The sequence below is a fragment of the Barbatula barbatula genome (assembly GCF_947034865.1).
Source record: "Barbatula barbatula genome assembly, chromosome: 4".
Lineage (NCBI taxonomy): Eukaryota > Metazoa > Chordata > Actinopteri > Cypriniformes > Nemacheilidae > Barbatula > Barbatula barbatula.
Window position 1 is genome coordinate 7,171,897 of NC_136768.1, and position 16,657 is coordinate 7,188,553.

General features: G+C 39.2%; 1 protein-coding gene across 1 annotated transcript; it reads right to left on the bottom strand.

The window, feature by feature from the left end:
* Nucleotides 1-258: 258 nt before the first annotated feature.
* On the bottom strand, nt 259-2,786 carry LOC306892963 (podocan; the record flags this gene model as incomplete). The annotated part of the gene is made up of 3 exons (XM_079454387.1): nt 259-1,360; nt 1,443-2,388; nt 2,720-2,786. 3 exons carry the CDS (start codon nt 2,784-2,786, stop codon nt 259-261), a joined length of 2,115 nt encoding a protein of 704 aa, XP_079310513.1.
* Nucleotides 2,787-16,657: the final 13,871 nt, after the last annotated feature.

Genomic DNA, 16,657 nt, shown 5'->3' on the forward strand with positions numbered 1-16,657 from the left:
AGTTAGATAGAAAACCCCTCAGAGAGTGCAAATTCCGTTACTTCTCTCCACCCCAAAATTTGCCGGATCTGCCACGCCCCTAGGACCTCGGAATTTACAAATTAAGCACTGACCATGCTTCTCCAAATCTAAAGAAGCGATATTACACTATGTCCCATGCGCGGCTGACTCGGTTGAATGAAACTTCAAATAAGACACAAAATAAAACCCAATAAGTTTTTTCACTTGACCCTGCAAATTCCATTTCTACCCATAAGGTCAGTAAAACTGCACCACCTGAAAGCCCCTCAGGCATCGGAAGGCCTGCGTGTCCAGGTGGCCCAAATCTATCATGTTATGTTCAAGCTGCACCCTGACCAGACGGCTAAGTGGTGACCCGTCGCCTCGACCCCAACAGAATGCATCACGCGGAACCGTGCGGATCTTGTTGTGCGCAAACGTGATGGAGTGAAGCCACAGCGGTAGTTGCCGCGGTACCTGGCGCAAGGCGTTGTGACTCACATCCAGCTGATGCAGAAGCGGTATAACCCTGAAGGCACCAACGGCCACCTTGGTGATCTTATTTCGTGCCAGGCCCAGGTGCTCCAACTGTGGCATTGAGATAAACGCATCCTTGCTAATGCTCGAGATGAAGTTTCCTTCTAAATTGAGGGTTTTGATGGTGCGAGGCAGATGCCGTGGAACCTGTTTCAATAAGTTACCTTCTAAATTTAAACTTTCTAGGCGACTGGCATTCAGTAGCGATGCCTTCCCAAGTCCTTTATCGGTCAGTCTATTTGCACTTAGATCCAGCACCTGTAGCTCCGCCTCACCCCAGAAAATATCACCTTGGAGACACTGGATGAGGTTGCCACGGAGATAGAGTTCTCGGAGACTGAGTGGCAACTGAAGAGGTGCGGATGTAAGGCGGTTATTGGAAAGAGTGATCGTACGCAGTTTGCTCAGCGGAAGAAGAACTCCTGGTGGGACGACGGATGAGTTGTTACCCAGACTGTTGTTACTTAGACTGAGGATCAGCAGGTTTGGGCAGCGGCTCATGGCTGCTTCAGATATCCTGCTCAGCTGGTTCCCGTCCATCCGTAGCTCCTCCAGTGAAGCGGGCAGGTCGGTGGGGACGCTCTGGAGAAGGTTACGCTCCATGAATAGCCTCTTTAAGCTCTGAATGCCTTCAAATGCCCCCTCGATCGCAGCATCCATTAAATGGTTGTTGCTGAGCACCAGGAACTCCATGGAGTCGTAGAGAGATAGCAGGTCCGACTGAACGGTATCAATGCGGTTGTTCATCAAAAGAATGTACCGGGAGTTGTACGGAATTCCGTGAGGTATTTTGTCCAGATGTTTGTCTGAACACTGGACCACCCTGTAAAGAAAATGAACATTTCTTCAGTACAATAGTCCACAACATCAGCGCAAGCGTTAGAATATCGGACACTGTCACATACCTCCCATAACAGGAACATTCTGGAGGACAGTAGTGATCTTCAAAATACGTATATTTTTTCTCCTTTCTTACTTTCCTTCCTTTACTTCCTTTTCTCAAATTTTTTGTTTTATTTTTCTTTCCTCTTTCTTTCTTTGGAAGCGTTCTTGGCTTTGTCTTCACTGTACGGCCTTTGGGTCTGGCAACCGTGGTCTTGTTTTTAGGTTTTACCTTTAAAACACTAGGCAGACCTTTAGCCGTGGGACCGGCCCTCGCTGCCACTGCAGTGGAATTGATGCTCATCTCCTCCAGCAGGTGGAGTTTTGAGTTGTTCATAACATGTAGCTCCACATGTAGCACATCACTTGTGCGACTCGCATTCATTAGTAATGTATCAACAGCTGAGGTGGGAATATGATGCTTTGGGGTGGCAGCTGTAGTTTCGGATACGGATGCAGTATTGGCTATGTCGGATGTGATTGCTGCAGTTGATGGATTTTGAGATTCTGAAAGGAATGACGGTTGTGGAATAGCTTGGACTGATTCTTTCAGAGCAGATCGAGATGCTGTGATCTTGGTAGGGCGAGTGATATAATGATTGACCGTTTGTGCAAATGGCACAAGATGTTCCTCGAACTCCACTGTTTGCGTATATGTGGTATTCAATGCAGAGAGGACGGTTTCATCTGTTATTTGCTCCGCTTTGTCGTCCTTGCGGATTACATCTGATGTTTCTTGTTCGTCTAGGTTCAGTCTTTGCGTGACATCACTTCCAGTTTCCTCTATTTTCATATTCACCGTGTCATTTTCTACATCGCTCTTGGATTGAACAGAGGCTGTTAATCTATCTGTGACCTCTTTTTCATTTTTCCGCTCCTCTTTCGTGTTAAAAGTTGACAGATTAAGTCTCAGCTCTCCGAAAAGGTCACTCTCTGCAGATACATAGTGCAAGACTGATACATTCAGGTCTACAACAGAAAATAAATGATTTGTGAACATTGCAAACAAAACCATCTGCACAAATAAAAATAATTCAGTTTCTGAAAGGACAAAAGCAGACCCTACTAAGCATAACCGTTTGGAGAATCCACTCTAAAATGTATTATTTAACCACAATGAAGCCACAAATTACAACTATTTTCATAAACGAAATCCATCTATACTAAAACGTAATTGACATTATTTTAAGATCATGTCAGACATTCTGTTTTTAAAACAAATATGTTAAGTAAAAGCATGTACACACTGCAGACAGCCAGAAATGCATTTCATAATGAGATAAATTAAATAAACACTGACTTGGCTGAAGCACAATGGTGTGCGCGGGCACAGCAAAAATCCAAAACAGCAGCGCGTGGGCCTTCATTCTTGGCTAAAAAGAGGAGAAAAGTATTTTAATTTGGATGCGAAAGCCATATTGTTTTCATTTATTTGTCTGCTGTAAAAATGAATGGCGATCAACCAAGCTCTCAGAGAGATTTTCATGATGGCTGGCAAACAATTTAAAAGTGCCAGGAAGCATCTGAATGGTTTCAGTTTGCAAGCTGATCATGTGAGTAATAAATCCCAAAAGGCAAATATTTTTCTTTCTTTTAATGAGATATAGGCCTGCCAGGCGGAGCTTACCTGGATTGTTTTCAAGGTGAGTATGTGGCGTCCTTCAAATGTATAAGTCTTTCTTTGGAGACATCCTGGTTTCTTGTGTTGCACAGAAGGACTGATCAGCAGTGTAAGGAGTATACACACACAAACAAATAGATGCACATACGCACTAATGGACCCATTTAAAGACTCTCCTCCAGCATCATGGGAATTCCAGCAGGAAGATGTAATAGCTCTTCAAAGACACTTATCATTACGGGAATTTTCTCACTCACACATTAGTTTCAGAAGAATCTAACAGATCATATGAGGGCAAAGGGGACACACATAGTGGACACAGGGGTCAAAGGTCAGGTTTCACTTTAGGATTGACACTATTCGCTCTGCGTCCGCAGACACTGGTGCCTACCCACTGTCGCCACAACGGTGAGTGTTTTTCCTTAAAAGGTCTTGGGACCCTTGAGGGACCTCTGACCTTACAGTATGTTTGGATTTAGACACGTGGAATTGTCTCCAAAGTAAGCCAAAATCTTTGCACAAGGACTTTAAAGACTTGTTTTCTAATGCTTGATAAAAGCATGCTGTAACAGTAAGAATATTTTTAAAAGCATTAATTTTATTGGTGTAACATAAATAATTATAGTTCATTGTAATCTAATGGCCGCATATTCTCTACAGTAGAGTGAACGAGTCAAGAACAGTTTGAGTCTATTTGCGGAGGTTATTTTCCATGAAAAAATATGTGTTTTTAATAATTGTTAAAATAGTTAAATTGTTTAAACAGTCTTCACCTCCACGGTACATTATCACATCACTGCAAAACAATGTAATTTACAGAATTTTATTTCTTTAGAACCGAGGGATAGAAATAATGATGAAAAATGATTTCATAATTTATCCAACCTCATGTAATTTCAAACCTGTATGGATTTCTTATACAGAACACAAAAAAACATATTTTGAGCAATGTTGGTATCACCAAACAAAATTGGCCCCAATTAACTTCCACTACTGGACACAAAACCACTCAAAATATGAAAGAGTCATATACATGCTTTTCATTAAATGAGGGCGAGTAAATAATAACAGAACTTTCATGTTTAGGGGTGAACTATTCGTTTAATACAATAATATTAGTGTCCAAATAAAGAAAGTCTCAAAATCAACCAGCAGAGGCCATTACAGGACCGTTTTGGAGTGTTTTTCCAACACACTTTCCAATCCACCTGTTCATACTCCACTACTGATATAAGAATAAGACCATGAGAAATATCATTCCCTTTAGAAGATTTTTAGTGTCAATTCTGTAGGCTAGTATGGGGGAAAGGGGTCCAAGTAGGAGTAGAAAATGAAGTAATGACACAAACTTGTGTCGCTGTCTACTGGGATGAGGAAGGAAACTAGGGCAGCATGTTCCTGACAGACCACCTGTTTTTTCACTGACAATCAAAATGAAAGCAATGTCCAGTCTTCAACTCCCTTGAACTCTGGCGAGGAGCTTAAATTATTAAAATATTAGGTTTCATTGTAGTTAAAGAGTAGCAACCATGTTGTGGCTTGTGCATGGCAGAGAGATTACTACTTGTTTTACAATAGTTTTACTTATTAGCATGGTTACACTATGGTTATTGGTAGACCTGTTGAAAGAAACAGGATATGCCGGGTTAGCACAGTTTAAACCAGCATGTGACCATCTTAAACCAGCAAAAAGCAGCAAACCAGCATTGAAACATACCTAACCCAGCATGTGCCGTTTTTTCAACAGGGAAATTTGTGATCTTTCACCAAAAATCCAAACTCTAAAAATAAATACATAAAATTACATCAAGAATCAAAGTCCAATACAATAATGACATTTATATGTATACTACTGTATATTTATATAAACAAACCGATATCGATACAATATCATATCGGGACTCATTTCAGGCCTGTTCTTCTTTTGCTCTATTCTTTGCTCGGTCTCATTTAGCACTGTGCTATATGTAAACAGTTCAGGCTTTACTGGCATTTGCACATTTGTTGAAAGACACCAACAACAGACTCCAGCGACACACCTAAAATCAACACTAGACCTTTTGTTTGCGGTCTTTTGTGGGTGTACTACTAACGTTACAATGATGACGCACACCTGGTTAGGAGACAGAGCAAACAGCTGTTCAGTTACGTTCGCTTAAAATCCCTCCGTTTCAACGTTTGTGAATTCAAGTAACCTCAAATGAAAGTAGACCTTCTGGACTGTAACTTCAAGATCATGAGAAAGAGCTAATGGAAAAACGTGTGTTCAATTTTCTCTTTCACCACTTCAGAATCAAAACGAATCTGGTTCTCATAAGGACACGAATTACATTTGCCTCCAAATGTTAATTCATTCACACGGTTCATAAACCAAATACCTAAAATGTAGCTTTAGACTGTAATCATCTGGATTCAGTCAGATTTATTCAATTGAAAGTTTGTGTGCCAGGTCACTGCGAGCCGAACTTGTCTCAAAACCCAACACACGTATTTATTCAAACAACGGGGGAATAGTTCACTCGATTGTGTCATGATGCTTCATGAAGGCCTACGCTGCAAAATATTGCATTTAGTTGCTTAATAAATTAGGGCTTGTTTGGAAAACTTCCACAAAAAATCTCACGGCTATTCGTAACTATTTTACAAAGCAAACCGTTTTCATAAAGTTCGCTTGCGCCCCAGGGACAGGTGTGTTTAGGGGTCTTTCTTAAAGAGTTGAAACTTTACATTTTACAATTTCAAGCGAAATCGCCACCTCATAGGCTTGTTTTTAAAGTGAAAAATGAGTCAAGTTTGAGGTTGGAAAGCCCATGAAGACATCAATTTTCCCTTTTGGATGTATCAAAGCAAAGTGGTAGGGGCAAAATGCTGAGAAACACCTGGGTCTCCCATGAAATAATGTAACCGCCAAGGACTTGTTTGGTGGTTTCACACACTACCTGACTGAAAAGGGGTGAGGTGTAATTTTCAATAGGAAGAAGTCAATTTCACTTTGTTTTCTGCGGAAACTAGTGGTATTTCTATTGCTGCAAACAATAGACAAGGGCAAGAACAAGAGAGGAAGGTGAGAGAGAGAGAGAGAGAGAGAGAGAGAGAGAGAGAGAGAGGGAAAGAGAGCACAATGGCATTTAATGAGAATGGGATATCCCCTCCTCTCGACCACAGACCCATCTGCCCTTCTCTGTCTGGTGGGGTCAGGAGTTTTATAGGTCATAGGTCGCAGACAGTGATCAATTTGTTGTGATCTGCGAGTGGTTAACTTTGTGTGTGTCTCACACTTCGCATTATCTTTACACACGTATAAAAGCGTATCAAATTCTGTTACTGTGATGTCATGACCTCACCGAATAAGAGTCAGTCTGTCCACTGTCCACGTCTGTGACGGTAAAGCCTGAGTAAATGGTTAGTCACAGCTCGCGGCTGGTTTAGAAATCCTCTTCTGAGGTTTCCATATTGCATTATTTTATGTTAAACTGTTTGTTCGGGAGGGAGTTCAATATTACACCAGCTCTCCACATTCCAAAAGTACTTGGTACGTTTTTAAAAGAGAATAAACTTTAATGTTTCTCTATTCCTGGATGTCCAGAAACTGACTTAAGACGCTGCCGATCACACATACACAAACAGACTCGGGCGCTCGCATGCCTAGAACATCCAAATATTTTCACAGAAAGGTCGCTCTTTCATGATATATATGAGGTTTGGAGCTGGGCCCCTGACAGGTCTCTGCTGTGTTGTCTTAAGCCTGCTTGTGATATTACAGCACATCACTGCCCTTTTATGTTTTTATTGGACATGTGGTACCAGAGAGGAGCTGAAACTCTTTGTTGAAAGGAAGAATTTGAAACTTGCGTCATGTTGTTGATATAGAGGAAATGTATAACTCAACCTCTTGTAATATTTAAACTGTGGGGTCAGGGACCATTTTTTTTATTCTATCCCTCTGCTGGTTATATTTTACAAAAAGAAAATCATTTTCTTAGTAACTTGTCTAACTGTGAAAACCTTTGTTTTTATTCTTAAAACTGGATATTACATAAGAACCCAAACTGTGTGATAAGATTTTTTGAAGATGATAATTTTTAAAGGACATTTCAAATGTATTGTTTTTTTTAAAACTGCACTGGGAAATGGTTTTTCTTGTTTAAAATTAAAAACCAGACAAATTTTTGCGAGATTTACGCTAACAATAAGGAAATAAACCAATGTAAAAAAATCTAACGCTTATGGTCAAACAAAGTTTTGCTTCTCAAATTCAAATTCATATCAGTTTTACAAATGTTTATCAAGAATATTTGTATTCGACAAAACGCTTAAACACTGATTAAAATTATTATTCTTGCGATATCAATTTCCTTCAGCATCCTTAGTCGCGTTTATGACCTAAAAGGCCTTAGATTAAAAACATCGTATCCATTAAGATCAGAGTCAGGAAAGTTTATGTCAGTGAAGAGAAGTTTCTCCAGGAAGCACATGCAACTCCACTCTTCCATCTAACAATGAGTCTGACGCATAAGACAGTTCAATCAATATAATGGAGCTCTTCTATCTCTGAGGATTATTAAAAGCACACACACAGACAGACAGACAGACATAAGCTTCGTATTGATTTACGAACATGTGCAGGACACTACTAGATAAAGACAGCTGGTATTTTTTCTATAAATGAAAAAGAAACGGAGAGTTGAAAAGCCTGTCAAGATACACTGTGATTTTAACTTAGGTTATACCCACAGCATAAATATTCAAATGGCCATCTGTAGCAGAGTGTGCGTTGGTGTGTGTGCGTGCCTTGTTTGGATTCAGTTCAAGACACCATATGTTTCATGACGCCTGTATCAGTACAATGCTTCCCAATCAATCACATTGAAATTCAAACATATGAACCAGAGGTCCAGTTGAAATGGAAAGTTCACTCCAAAATAAACTTGCATTCATATTATTGTAAGCCTTAACTTTCTTGTAGGATGTGTAAAAATAGCGTATTTGATTGAAGATACAGCAGAAAGGAAGATTGTCAGACTTTTGCACACATTTTGCACATATGAACCACTTTATTGAATCTTTTAGGGCGCCTTTTGTCACCTTGGTGTCTGACAGCACCAGTCCCTCTTGACTTCTATTATATGGAAATCAAAAAACATATTCTTCAAATACTCTACAAAAGCAATAAACAAGCAGTCCTATGTTTGGAATGACATGAAGGCGAGTGAATAACAAAAACAAACTAAAAAAAAAAAGTTGTCAAACTAAATATATTTTAAAAGAAAAAAATGAACTAAATGATAAAAGTAAATAGTATAAAGAATGCTAACTTGTCTGAAAAAGGAACACGCAAGACGAAACAACATACTAAAGTACAACTTTGCAATATTTTGAAGCACTCAACACTTTTTTGAAACTCTAACAGCTGAACTCTTTTCATCGAACTGTTGTATGTGGCCACCCAGCCGACTTTGAGCGCATTAGAGATCAGACATGTGGCAGGCTTCTAGAGGCACTGCCGATCTGTCTCGTGGCGAGATCTAGGCTTAAACTTGTGTGCATCTGCAGGGGGTCAGGTTGGCGAGACGTGCTATTATGTCCTGACAGCTCCCATCAGCGCGGTTGTGTTTGTCTCTGTGTGCGTTTTGGGGGAAGAGGGGCAGGAGCTTGGCTGGGGGGCGGTAGGTGACGGCAAGACTGCATGACAACAGATCTGTCATTGGCTGCATAGTGGATCTTTTAACCAATCATGCCAGTCCTTGTGTCGGGGAAAAAAACAGATGCTTACCATTGTGTGAAAGTGCACTTTCTCAAAGTAAATAGAGAGAGAGAGAGAGAGAGAGAGGGCTCGAGTTTTCCAAAAGACTATTAATCCATCTCAAGGTGCTGTGATGTATCCTGGAGCATGTCAACAAATCATTTGAAATGTTCAGAGATCATATTTGCTCTTTAACAGGCCTTGACATTCTCCTTTTTTCCCACTTCCAGATTTCCAGCCCTGGAATATCTTCTCCTGAAGGCTTGTTTTAAAGCGGTAATCGTTGAAAACAACAGCTCCGGCTCGGCTTAGACGAACATGTCTGCGATTTTACAAAGCTGCTCTGTTTCCACTCGCACTGATGATGATAAATCTGTTTTCGGGTCACGCTGCACAGCAGATAAAAGAGCTTAAACTTGTTTCAGAGGGTCGGGAAAGATCAACGTTAACCATTTCAGTTTTCATGAAACTTTATGGCCTGTGTGGACTACACCGTAACCTGTTGTTAAGAAAAGCTACCGAACAGAACTATTAGGGCGGTATGTTATTAGCGGTTTTTGCCAAGGGAAGGACCACTGTTATTATTGCTAATACGTCAATTTTCAACTGCTGGAGGATAAAAGGGGGGAAATTCCCAAAGACTTGCATTAAAGGAGGCAACTGAGCCATGTTTAGAGACCAAACATCTTGGGGGTGGGCCCTTTCCACTTGGGCCAGTAAGCGACCACCCAGAAAAATCCAGCAACCAAATATTAAGGTTATAGAAACCAACTTTCTGGCAATATAGTGGAAACATTAAAATCGTGTTAAGTTAATGAATAAACTGCTGGATAAACACATGTATGCTGCACATCTATAGAGATATAAAGCAGGCAAAAATCTTCACATTGACGTTCCACAGATTCAGATCCAGAACAAATGTTTTACTTTTATAAAACTTGCACGCATGAAACTACACACATTCTCATAACAGCCTTCTTACAAATTGTATATTCACACACAGTTGGCAATTTGCACATTAAAACCTGACTGGTCACTATCTGACCCATCTCATTCCCACAAACCCAACTACCGTCGTTCAGACTAGTTCGTCCCATAAGATTGTTTTTTTAAACTGTTTAAATCAGACAGGTGTCTCAATGTGTGTCTGTGTGAATAAGTGACAACGTTTCCATGTGAACCTGTCTCAGCTAAACGTGCAGTTTGACATGTTGATGATTAATGTTCTGGAGCCTTGGCTTGTTTGCTTGCACTAATGGAAAACCTGACCATTTTACTTCCCAAAAATAGATATGCCTAGATTATGATGGTAAGAGCAAAAGCTGTCAACGGGATCAAGATTTGGAACGGGTGGCTCCTGATAGTGATCTGATCGTGACACCTTCGGAAATAATAACAGATGTCTCAATCAGTTATTTGGAGGTATTTGTCTGTATGGTTGTTTTTTTAACACCTTGACAGAAATAAGAGGCAAGTCTTCTCTGAAAAACCCCAGACCATCTTACATAAAACCCATTTTCATCACAATGTGGCAAACTGGAGACAAGACGCTCAGTTTTCCCCCTAATGCATGTCAGCTTGGGTGGGAAAAGTCTATAATTTTATAATGCTAGGGGTGTGTGTGTGTGTGTGTGTGTGTGTGTGTGTGTGTGTGTGTGTGCTTACGGTATTGGCCACAATAGTAAGTAGTCTTCTGAGTGGATTAAATTGTCTTTGAACCTTCTTCCCTATGCTTAGAAACACACACTCTTCTGCCGTTGCATCAACATGTTTTTAGCGGGCAGGTGTTCTTTAGTGAGCATTTCAATGAGAGAAACAAATGTGATTTACTATATTCTATAGTAAGTGTTTGTTTCTTTTGCATCTCTTTGAAATATTTAGCTTCCTTCATGTGGCTTACGTGGCTCTCGCTCATACGTCTATAATTTTCAGTCTCTCTCTCTCACACACACACACGCACGCACACACACACTGATTCCCACTGCCTGGAAATGGTTATTTGTTTCTGCTTACCATTTGTCGCGTTCACTAACTAGAAGCCTTCATTGCAGACTAACGCAGCCCTCACTTATTAGAAAATACATTTTTTGTTAAATTTTTTAGTTCTGCCACAGAAATCTGCTGCTATACACATTTAAAATAATAAATAACTGCAACTGCATCAGAAATGTGTCACTTTGGTCGATGAAACAGCAATAGTTGATCTTTTTTAGCATGCAAGATGGTTTTAGCAGCCACTGTCATTTACAGTAATCTGCTACATACTGTACAGCATGTGTCACACGATGTGTTTTAAAGGATTTGGGAAAGGGGGGGGACTCGGCAACAGTGATTTATGCCACTAAGTGTACTGTGTCTGTGTTTTGGTGGAAGATAAAACACACAGTTAAACAGCTCTCACAGACCAACATGTCAACACCAGCTGGACAGAGCATTACCAACTGACCTTAATACTCATCAAATACACTTGGCAGAAGGATTAACATTTTATGAAAAATGCATTGCCTTGATCATTGCGAGTATATCAACAAATATTTACATTTCAAAGAGGTGCATGTAATCTAAAGAAAGAAACTTGTTAAGAAATAAGGGTAAATAAATTATGAAATGGGTGCATCGCTATTAAGGACCATCAAGCCTTCCTAGCACCACTGACCAACCAACCTTTGCAATGTATTTGACAGCTGAAAATAATTCGAAGTCAGAAAGCATTACTTCTGGGTATACAGTATGCCTCCTCTTTCAGTGGAAAAGATAAAGGATGTTTTTCCAAAGTACGTGTGTTACCTGTCTTTACATGTGCAAAACGCAGGTAAAAAGATCCACGCCTAATTTTCAACATTTCAAACACTCCCCGGACGTTACAGAGTGTATGAAAGAGCAGTTGTAACAACACACACACCCAAACATACGCAAAGAAGCAGTCACCTGTAATTGGAAGAAAATTGTGATCTCTTCTGGCTTTATTTTTCACAAGCCTGGGAAACATCCGTGTTTTACGATACCCTTATGACAGGTACAGTTCCCTTAAAAATGAAAACGATCCTTTACTCATCCTCTTGATGTTTCAATGCAACTTTCCTTTGTTAAACACAACAACAAAATGTTATAGAACTACTGCATCAGCCCCCATTCGGTTTCATTGTATCTTTCTTCCATGCGATAAAAGTGAACTGTGACATTCAATCTGTCTTTCGCTAATATTCACCCTTAACTTATTTTTATTGTGAAGAAAGTCAGCTTTGGAAAAACCTAAGTGTGAGTAAATGTCAACAGGTTTGGGTGAACTGTTTCTACGTAAGTCATTTTAGATGGTGAGAGTAAAAGTGTGTGTGTTTGCGAGCCCTTGTGTCCTTGTATGTGTTTGGCCTCTCTAGCCCTTCATTAATGCAGAAATAGCACGGACATGTTCAGAACATCCCATCCCTGACAGCAGTGAGGTCATTGCGTTTGTCTAAATGATTCAGTTCAAGAGAAAAACACGGACGGAATACTGAAAATGCTTTGTTTTCATGCAATAAAGGCTTATGAAAAAGACTTTTAAAAGATTATCTACACTTATTAAGGTAACCCCGCTAAACTTCAATGGCCTTAAAATAATAAATATAGTATAATATATATATATATATATAATATACTATATATCATTTTAAATTATATGGCAATATATAAAATGGACATTTTCAAAAGTTATGTCCCTAGGTCCAGTTACCATTATATTTTAAATGATCCCATAAATGAAAAATAATGTGTCATAATGAGATCAACACTGACTCGTTGTCCCTGGAGTGCATTATGGGAATAAAACAAGCTGTTCCTTATAGTATAATTATGAATAGTGATAATAGAGAACACATAAGAAACAGACCAGCACAAACATCATAATCTGCTTTCTTGTAATCCATCACGGTAACTTCTTGCGTGTGCCCACCTGCAAAGTATTTAATAAACACATTCGGCCCAGCTGCTGGTATACCCAAATGCCAGGTTGTCCTCTATCTGCCCGCCTCTCACTTACAATAATATTGATGCACTTCTGCCTTAGCTGCATTTTATGGTAAGAATTTGTGCTGCTGTTACATAATGCAAACACTGTAGTCACTTCTGGCCTCATATTGAAACGAATCAACAAATAAATCTATGGCAAAATACAGGAAAATCTAAAGAAATAGCTTTTTTGTAAATATTATGCAAGGTGTGCCAAGACAGTAATTACATAATTGGTTTAATTATGTAGACAAATATTTGTGTATTGTAAACGCAGTGCTTTTTAAACATGCATTAAAATGCAGGCAGTCCCACCCCCTCCGCCACCCACACAAGCACATAAATTTTCCTTTCCTGTCGAGGGTAGCCTGTGCCAAAATTGTTACGCAACTCACCCTTAGGACGTCTGTGGTGCGAGGGACTCACATCCACGCACTTTGACCAACTCCAAATTAGGTCAGCAAGATCTACACAGAGTGCATATGCTATCAGCCCGTGTAGACAAATATATTTTGACCTTTGACATGTTACGGCTGCGCAGAACATATAAATAACTGCATCTCCGATTGCCTGGCTGGCTTAAATAGGTCGAGCTGTCAGACGCAGTTTGAGCAGGTGATTCTGTAGAATAGATAGAGTCGCATATCTCGCTATCTCACTTACCCAAGCACGTGTGTGATGTGAGCTCTCTCACACAAGATACCCATAGAGTAAACATCTGTGCACACAGGGGGAAACACTTAAAAACACTCAGAAGTTGATCCAAACCTATAAAAAAGATATTGTTGTATGTTGATTTTATAAAATATCTTCATTTGTGTTTTACATCATTTCTGCAGCTTTGGAACAAGTTTAAGGTGAGTAAATGATGAGAGAATCTTTGGGTGAACTATCCCTTTGATTTCATATGGTTCATCTGTGATTCTCAAATGGCCTGCGGACACAGATTTGACATTGGACACATATGGCAACTTAACACAGTAACTTGTTCATCATACAGAAGTAAATAAAAAAGATTACCTCCATTTGTCCAAACATGGGAAGACATAGGGAGAATTTGCTTTGTAAATGATTTCATGAAAACTGTATGGTTTCGGGTGTTCTGGACAGGCGAAATTCAACGTGCAAACTGCGCTGTGGTCTGAACAAACCGCGTTTGTCTTGTTGTAAGATAACCTGTTTTCAATATGGTTATGTGTTATTATTTTACATCGAGTTGTTTTGTTCATGGTTTTTTAGGGATGAGGTCACGTCACATAAACTATGCTTATTGGAATCGTCTAAATTTGAATAGTTTCTACCAAATATCGTATGATTTTACTGCAATTTTACTGTTTATTTACAGTTTTTTTTATTACCACAGCACAATTATATCATTAGATGTATTATAGCATTTGTATTAAGTATGTTTATCCTCTGGTGCCGTGGACAAAACAGACCCCATTTTGCATACCATCTAAAAACTACTGCATGTTATTATGCAATGCTCAATGTTCAAAAAATGGAAGACCACCACAATTTTGTCATGACTTTTGTCAAGAAAACTGTGACTGTTAAAATGAAAGTTTCTAGTAGTTCACAAACGATGAGGTAACTCACAGAACAAGAGCATAAAAGCCTTTTGATTTCTCTGAAAACCTCTAAACAGCACGAAACTCATAACACAATCTCCGCCATCCTACATCCAATCTCTTGCATAACCGCATTGAACCCGTTGCCACGGCAGCCATCCACGTTTAACGCATCAATGCGTCACTGCAGGGCATATTCTTTTACAATCGCACAATTACACAATGTTCTCGTGGGTTTTAAACTGGAATAGGCATTATTGTCATTATTTGTCTTGAATACATGGTTTAAGCTGTCAGAAATTCTGAACTATAACTGAGGGTAGATCTGTATTCAACAACCTGCAACGAGTCGGTATATAACAAAAAAAAAAAGCATAAATGCACTGCCGTGGTTTCTTTTGACCCCTTACTGGGTTTGTTTTTTATGATGATATGTGTGTGTCATTGTTTTTCTTTGCAATATTTTAAAACAGTTTAACCATAACAGCTATATTCTGCCTTCGACCTCAGCATTCACCTTTTAACTTACATTTGAAAACGTATTTACAAATTCATCCGTTCACATTTAAGGCTATGTTACAAGTTAAACAGCGCTAAATGCCCCCTAAAGGGAATTTGCTGGTCCCAAATTGCATTACGATTGCAAAACAATCTTTTTACTATTGATGAAGTGACCTTCCTTTTCCTAAAAAGAAATGTGAAAATACAGCCCTTGGGAAATAATATGGGTGCTACAGCCAGTTGATATTGAGTGCGGATGGAGCCCATATCACAGACACTTTTCCACTTACGTCTAAAATAACTCTTTGACCTTGATACAGGTGTTCCAGTTAATCAACAGCTGTGTATATCCCGGCCATGAGTCATGACTTATCCTGTAATACATGCCAAAGCTAATAGTGCTAGACTCACACAGGAGGTTTTTCTAAACCCAGTCAGATCATTTTAACACATACTTAAGTCCAGAACCAAAACCAGAAATGGATTACATAACAATGCTTGACGTGTTTTGCTGGAAAATATTTAATATGAACTATTAAATATTAACTTTATCTTAGATGGTCCTCTTTACATCGCTAGAAGAACAAATAAAGACAAAAACTGAAAGAGGCCTGTCAAACAATGAATTGAATCCATAAAACTTAACTGTTATGCCTTTTTGGGTCTAAGCTACCCAAAACTGTGTACCGTGCGTATTCATTTTGTATATTTATAAACACAAAAACATACATGTATGTATATTTAGATGTATACATTTATATTTACAAATAATGACAATTCTATAAAAAACCTTCACGTCATTTTTATATTTTACGTAAATATATGCATGTATGTGTATGTGTTTACAAACATATATTATGAAAACACAAACTTTTACTCTAATCATTTGACAGCCCTTCTTTAAAGCAATATGGATAGTAGAAATTAAGACCGAGTTTACTCTAGAGGCGACATAATGTGTGATGTGTGATAATTCTTCCTTTTTAGCAGAAACATTTGAGAAGCAAAATTCTCAATTGCTCTGCATTTCTTTCCCAGTGGATTATCCTCCTAAAACCTCTTTACCATGCAACCCTACACTACGATCTTAATTCTCAACTCAAACATCACTCTTAAAAGCTCAGTCCAGGCCAATGCATTTGTGTGAGGGACCACAGCGTGTGACAAATTGTTTTGAACAAACTCAGGGCAGAACGATGCAAATAGTTTGAGGGAACTTTAAGTCAAGTCAGACCTGTTTGTGACAATGATGTGCCTTCATGTTTGGAAGCAGCTACTCTGCCCCAGATAAGATACTTTGCTCTTAGGGCATGTTTGCCTTGTAAATCACCTTTGTGTGTTTGTTGCAGAAGAGGGTGGGGTGGCGTGGCGTGAATTGATAACAGATTAATAATGGTTGACAGAGAAGTTCATCTAATCCATGGAGTCTCATTCTTCTGCTTAAAAACTGCATGCTTAAGATAGTGAACAAAGATTTTATCTTTAATATAAGCACTTCTCTCTCTCTCTCTCTCTCTCTCGTCCTCTCTCTAAAGAAATAAAAAAACATGTATTGCTCAACAGCCTTGCACTCAAATTACACCAGTTCTCCCTTGGGCTCTTTGTGACCTCAGAAAACTGCTCCAATTTAGCATGTTTGGTGAAACAAACAGGCACATAGACTGACTGCTGCCAGACAACATTGGAGAAGGACAAAACATGACAGACAAACACGTGTTATGCTATATAGGGGGTAAGAAGTTATTTGTCGTACGGAGAAGTAAATTAAACACATTATCAGACTTTAAAGTAGCTCACTTTAAAATAGGCATTGAC